The sequence below is a fragment of the Monodon monoceros genome, unplaced genomic scaffold (assembly GCF_005190385.1).
Source record: "Monodon monoceros isolate NGI ecotype Baffin Bay Population unplaced genomic scaffold, NGI_Narwhal_1 Super_Scaffold_11, whole genome shotgun sequence".
NCBI lineage: Eukaryota > Metazoa > Chordata > Mammalia > Artiodactyla > Monodontidae > Monodon > Monodon monoceros.
In genome coordinates this window covers 127,441,430-127,448,245 of record NW_021703767.1, presented here as the reverse complement: position 1 = coordinate 127,448,245, position 6,816 = coordinate 127,441,430, and the positions used below count along the sequence as shown (strand labels likewise).

Here is a 6,816-nt window from a genome sequence, read left to right as displayed (position 1 = left end):
AGTAACTTTTTTTTTTAAAACTGCTGCAAATTTTCTGAGACTGGAAAATTTAACTGAAAATGTCTGTTGCTTTTTAGCCTGCTCAAATATATTAGTCGTGTCACAAATTTTTCACTCATCAAAGTCTACAGCTTGGGCTCCATTTTCTTTTGGAATTTAGTGTTATGAAGTTAATGATATTTAGTCTAACTGTAGGTAATCTAATCTGTTTTTCTATGTGTCTGTTTGTGTGTGCCCTTGGGTAGATGTAAGATTTCTTTAAAATATCTTCAAAAACATCACCAAGATGGGACTATTAGGCCTTTACTCAGCCAAGTAAAGTGTTGTTTTTTTTTTTTAATATTGATAGCTTTGCCATTATTTCATGACACTTATACTGCTGCCTCTTTTAGGAACTCTAAACTCTTTCAGGAATGCTTCTGGGAATTCTTTGGAGTCCCCAGCCCCTGGCAAGCATGAACACAATTTTACGTATGTTGGTCCTCCATCTTGTGTCTTCCATATGTTCGTATTTCTCTCAATGTTTTTCCTTTTCTGTCCATTTTGCATGCATTTTTGGAAAGATTCCCCAGCTTGTCTTCAACACCACTCATTCAATGCTCAGCAGCAACAAATCTGCTCTTTCCTGCCACACAAGTGTAGAGTTTAATTCTGCCCTGCATTTTTATTTCCTTAAAACCCTCTCTCTCTCTCTTTCTCCTCCCTTCTCTCATTCTGTTGCCTTTTCCTCTTAGCCTGTTTTCTTGTCAGCTTTTTCCTTTGTCATGGAATTTGTCTTTATGCATACCAAGAAGCTTGTTGAAAATGTCTCTTGACTGGGCAGAGCATCATTTTTAGAGGGATGCTCCCCCTCAGGGTCTTGGAGGTACTGTCCCCGCTCTTTGTCTTGCAGTATTTCCAACAGGTCCCTGGACTCTCTTGACCCCTTTTCACTCCTTCTTGAGAAGGGAGGGACTCATAGTCCTGTATTATGCTAGGCAGGAGGAGTGGATTGGCCTTGGGCCCCCCATCTCCCTGCTTGCTTGATAGCTGAATCATCTTTTTAGACCTACAGCTGGAGGACCAGCCAGTGTAGCCTTCATCTAGTATATCTGCTCCACTGATGTGGCGTCTTTCTCCAACTACCGTGTTGATTCTCTGATGCTCTGACCTGATGTGTCACAGGAAAAACTACACTCCGCAGTTGTACTGCTCCCACAATTATTACCATATCTGCTCCAGCCTCTTGACCTATCTTCTCCTACAGAATGCATTGTGTCTCCATTAGCCCATCATCTGTCCAGTTGTCTTGCTCATTTTCAGGCTCTTCTGGGTATAAGAAGACCTTGGGGAAGGGAGGAAGTTGACTTGGGGAAACTGTTCTTCATTTGGTTCAGAGTTGAAACAATAATGGTGATGGATATTTACTCCATTCTCTGGTTAGTAGAGATCCTGGGTGTCTGAGTCAAGTATTGACAGAGTGGGAATTACCATGTATCTTCCTATTTCTTTAAAGCAAGTTCTCTCTATGGAAGAGAACTTGGCATATGTCACACATGTGTTTGATAGAATTTTCTCCATCCAGCTTCATCTGCCTTATAAGGATTGTTAGTTCCTTCCACATCCTGGCAATTAGGTTTTCTGTCAGTGTTCATTCACCTTGTTACTCTGAGTCTTCATATTTGTCTGTATTTGCTGGGGTGTTTTCCTGAGAAATAGGGAGAGGCTTTGTTAGAAGCCTCTAGCCAGAGACCATTTTGTACAGAAAGTCCCACAATGCATTTCAGTGTCTGTCTTCCCAAGGGGGCCTTGAGATCCTTAAAGGGAGGGTTTGGGTCACAGACATCACTGGGTCCCCAGTACTTTGCAGGCAACCGACACTGAATTCCTGATCAATAAACATTGAAAGAACAAAAGAGGGAGAGGAAGCTTTTGTTATTTGTCTATTATCCATTGTGAAAATGTTTTAAATAACTCATAAATGATCCACCTGCCTCTCCAAAAAGAACTGATGAAAATGTGTCTTGCAGCTTAAGAATCTAACTAAAGGTAGCTTGGGTCATGGAGTGTATGACTAAACCTTTCATTTATGCAGTTAAATAATGTTTAGAAAGAAAAAGATGGGATAAGAGAGCAACTTAATATCTCAGGTACAAGACACCCATATGATCATCCTCAGGGTGGTTACTATTTGTCTATGCTCCCACTACTAAGTAGAATGAAGAAAACAGGCTTAAACTACAACAAAAGGGATGCAGGTTAGTGGTGAGCAGGAACTTTCTAATAGAGTAGCTTCATAATGTGTAGAATGGAAGCTGGGCAATCGCTTTCACTAGAAATGCTTTTCAATCTTTTAGACACAAAACTGTTTAGAGGTGGGGGTGACCTGGTTAGCTGCCCCAAAACCTTCCAGCCAGAAGGGCCTCTGAGACCTAGAAAAAGGGTCAAGTCACCCTTGGGTGCCTGAGGGCCCTCAGCTGCTGGCTTGGAGGTAAGCATCTGTCACTTTGAAGGAATGATTTAGTGATATCCAATAGCTGGGTGATTAATCAAGAAAACAAGCGAGCATTTGACTTCAGAGAGAAGAAAAAACAGTCAAGGAGTTGCTTTGGGGAAAATGTGCACCCAGGCTTGGAATCCCAAACCGATGGTGCTTTCAGGGATATTTACAGAGCATAAATCATTGCAAGAGAGAGATCAATCTGCTGCACGGCTAAATTAATATTTAACTTGCTCAGGATAAGTTAATCCCCTGGGTTATCAGAGAAATTAACAAAAGCCCTAAACTGATGCTACTCTTACCTGAGCCATCAGCATGTGCTAGAAGTCATCAGTGCCGTTCCCTCATGCCCTTTCAAACTGTTGTGCCCCGTCCCCAACCCGATCCAACTCCCTCCTCTAACCCCTCTAATTTTCCCCCTACCTCTTTCTCTTCTTGCCACAGAACACTTCCTTCAAACAAAACCTGATATAGTCAATAGAGTAAAATGAAAAGCTGACGGAACAGAGGTGAGGTCTGCAGCCCCATCCACTGACCACTTCCCTCTCTGCATGTCCCCTGAGAGGACCTCAGAGAACAGTTTGAAACTCCTAGGCGGTGGCTCCAGAGCCTCACTGGGCCGCAGAATCCACTGGCGTGAGGACTATAAAACACACCTGTAGCCCTACCACATCCTTACCAACTTAAAATCCTCGTGAGCCTTGGGTGAGCCTTGCGGGTCAGAAGATATTAAGTGGGTGATTCTTATGTAATTTTCCTGGCACAGGTTCAGAGACCCTGGCAGAGTTCTTGGGACCCCTGTAATTGTGGTGTCCCAGGGTCCTCCCAGGAGTGAGGTTTGCATTTGGATAATGCCTTCAGCCAAGTCTGGAACTGCTGCTCTGTACCCACACAAGGAGCTGTAGCACAAGACTGTGGGTGAGAGGGACCAGTTAAGGGACACCAAGGCTTCCTGGGAGAGTTGGGCTATGGGTAGAAGTCGAGGGCAAGAAATTCAATTCATTTCATTTCAGTTTGCATGGAAACATCTGGTATAGTGCTTGTATGCAGCAGGTGTGCAATAAACAGAAGTCATTCCCCTCGTGTCTCACTACCCACCATCACCCTTTAGCTGTTAACCTTGCTTATTTTCCAGTCCTTCCCATCACCTGACACCTATTTCCTCGTTATTGTCATCCTTCTCCACTACACCGTAAGCTGCCTCAGAGCAGGGTCTGTGTCTGCGTCTCCCGAGCCTCGAGCAAGCCCTGCCTGGCTCATAGTAGGTACCCAATAAATATTTGTGGAATAAATGGGTGAATGCATGGCTAGCTGGGTGCAAGGGAAGGAGAGCCTGGGTTGGGTGTGGGGATGGTGAGGGGATCAAGGGGCTGAGCAGCCCAGCACAGAGGGAGGCTGGCAAAGTCTGGGTTGAGAAGGCATGTTCCAGGGAGCTTGTAGAGGAATCTGGATGCCACAATGAAGTGTTTGGTCTTTCTTTAGCACACAATGAGGAGCCATTAGGTTTCTGTGCTGGGAAGAGATAAGATCAAGCTTGGCTTGAGGAGGATTGGTTTGGCAGCAGAGTGCGGAAGGACTGGAGACGGGAGGGGATGGAAGCTGGGTGACCAAAGCAGCGGGCTGGCACTGGGACAGGCTCACAGTCATGGGCCAAGGGCATCAGAAGCAAGCTGTGGCACAGGGGACTCTGCCTAATGTACCTCTCAAACGACTGTGATTTTCATACAGTGGATTTTGTGTTTTGTATTCAATATGCATCAAAAACAGGACCACAGTCCTTCCTCCTTGTAAGGTAAGACAATTTTATTTATGATGTGTGTAGTTTACTTACCCTGCCTCAAAAAAAAGAAGGTTAAATATTACATTTTCTCCTTTAGGAAATGTAATTTGGGACAATTATCAACACCATTTTTTTGGTCCTTATTCCTATGGAAACTGTATATATTTTCTTCTTGGGTGCTCTTTATGACTTTTAAAAATATTTTAAAAAAGTAATTTAGAAGTAAGTTTTTCAGATAAAGCAATATTTCTTAAAAAAAAAGACTGTGATATAGCAAAGGACAGAAAGGAGTCTGAGACTCATCCATCTATCCATCCATGGGGGGAGGGCTGGAGGCAGAAGTGCAGGTGAAGCTGCTGAGGAATTGTCCATGGACCCAGCAAGAGTTGAAGAGGGAACAGTAAGAAGTGCTAAGATAGGTAGGAGGAGAGCGGGCACCATGGAAACTGAGGCAAGAGCTCCCTGATGTCAAGGGTGCTGAGGGCTTAGGGGGACTATGGGTAACTGGGTCATTCCTGGGGTGATGGCTCCAGAGATGTTGGGATGTACTTGGTGGGGTGAGGCAGGACAGAGGGCAGCTGGCACGCCGTAAAGAAGGAGGATGAGGGAATGAAGGCTGGTGCCGAGGCAGGGTGGGATGGAAGGTAGTGGGGAGGGAGGCAGCCTGAGTCAGAGTGCGGGAAGCAAAACAGTGTCAGGATGGGGAGAGGAGTCTGGCTATGACTGAGGCAAAGGAGAGAATATAAACATTCAGGGTGGGAAGCTGGTTTGGCAAAGCTGGAAGAGGAGGACGTAGAGCATGGGAGGGGTCATCACATCTGCCCACAGTTAAGTCATTGACAAATCTGGGAAAGGCTTGGTGGGGAAGAGGCGACTGTTGGGGGGTTGACCTAACAGGTCCTCCCTGACCCTGTAGGACCAGACCATCATCAGGTCTGGGGTGGGGGTGATGGGATGAGGACATTTCTCCAGCATAGCTTTACAGACTCAAGGCAGATCTTGAATGCTCCGGCTATCCCTAGAGACAGGAAAAGAAAGCAGAGACAGGAAAAGAAAGCAGAGCTGGGGGTGCTGAGCCCGGGAGAATCGCTCCTGCCTCCAATGCCCTGTCCTCCTGTTGCTGCCTCTGCAAATCCTTCCAGCCCCTCCCCCACAGTTTTGGTGCCTTCCCCCGCCTGCCACCTTGCAGAGCTCTCGCTGCCCCTATTGCATTCTGCCCCTCTAAGGGGCTGTGTGACCACTGGTCCCTCCCGCCTGACCTGTCCTCTGGGGTCGGGGCCCTCGGTGGATGGTCACAGAACACATGGGGAAGTGAAAACTAAAGGCAGCCGGAGATTTCTGGGGGACAAGAGCAGCAGGGAGCTGGACAGGAAGCATATCCAGTGCCCTGCACCCTGGGGCTACCGCCCCCAGATTCTCTGAACCTCATTCATTCAGTCAGCGGATACATGCCATCACCTTCTACGGGCCAGGCATTGTTCTAGGCACTGGCCATTCCGTAGTGAACAAAGCACACACGAATCCCGTTCTGGTAAGGAGAGACCCACAATAAACAAAATTGATTAGTAAAAACCACAGTGTGTTAGGTGAAGTGCTACGGACAGGAGGGATAGGGTGTGCCATGGGGGCTGCACTAAATAGAGTAGTCAGGGTAGTCTCGCTGAGAAGATGAAAGAAGACAAATTTGATTATTTATAGTTCACCTAGTCCTGGTGGGCTGTAAGGGGAAGGGTCTTAGTCGGCCCCTTCCCTAGGCCCCCTAGGTTAGGGCATGGAGAGCTGGGGCCGGCCGGTGCGGTTCTCTGAGAGCACCACCAGGGGGAGCCCGGACCCCTCCTAGCGCCTTCCCAGCCCTCCCGCACAGCCTTGCAAGCAAAAGTTTTTCTTAAACTAACAATGCCAGTGTAAGGAGGTGCTCGCGCCTGATTGGACGGGGGAATTTTGCAGGTTTGATTCCTTGATTGGACAAGAGGTGTTAGGGGTGGGGAGAGAGCTGATGGTGGGGGATCCCGCACCCTCCCCCGTCAGTCTGGCCGGCTCAGTCCTCCAGTAGGCTCGGCTGTAGCTCGCAATGTGACACCAGGACGAACACGCACTCGCGCGCTCTCCCCGGCTCGCACTCCCTCGCCCGCTCTCTCACACACGCACGCACACACCCACCTCTCCCATAAACACACACACACACATGCACACCCACACCCACGCGCGCCCGCACCGCCCCACGCGCGCACAATCCCGCCCACGCCCACGCCGCGCTCCGGGGAGTCCGGTCCCAGCCAGAGCGCGAAAGGATACGGAGAAGCCACCGGCGGGGAGCGCAGCGGCACCCCGAGACGCGGTGCCCTCCCCCCGCGGCCGCCTCGGCTCGGGCTCGGCCTGGGGACCGCCGGCCGGCGATGGCCCTGGACTGCCTGCTGCTGCTTCTCCTGGCATCCGCAGTGGCCGCGATGGAAGGTAACGTACCCACCGCGGAGCAAGTTGGCGGCTGTATCCCCGGGGCTTCTGTGGCTGCTACGCGTCGCCTGCTTCCCGCGACCCGAGAGCCAGGTTGTTGGGG

The 6,816-nt window shown here is 48.8% G+C and overlaps 1 protein-coding gene across 1 annotated transcript in view; it reads left to right on the top strand.

Annotated features, from left to right (window-relative positions):
- The first annotated feature begins 6,282 nt into the window (after positions 1-6,282).
- The window catches only part of EPHB1 (EPH receptor B1), a 428,767-nt gene continuing 428,233 nt past the window's right edge, over positions 6,283-6,816 (top strand). The window contains exon 1 of the mRNA XM_029215290.1: positions 6,283-6,713. Within this exon, the coding sequence (XP_029071123.1) occupies positions 6,656-6,713 (58 nt within the window). The 5' untranslated portion in view covers positions 6,283-6,655. The remainder of the gene's footprint in view (positions 6,714-6,816) is intronic.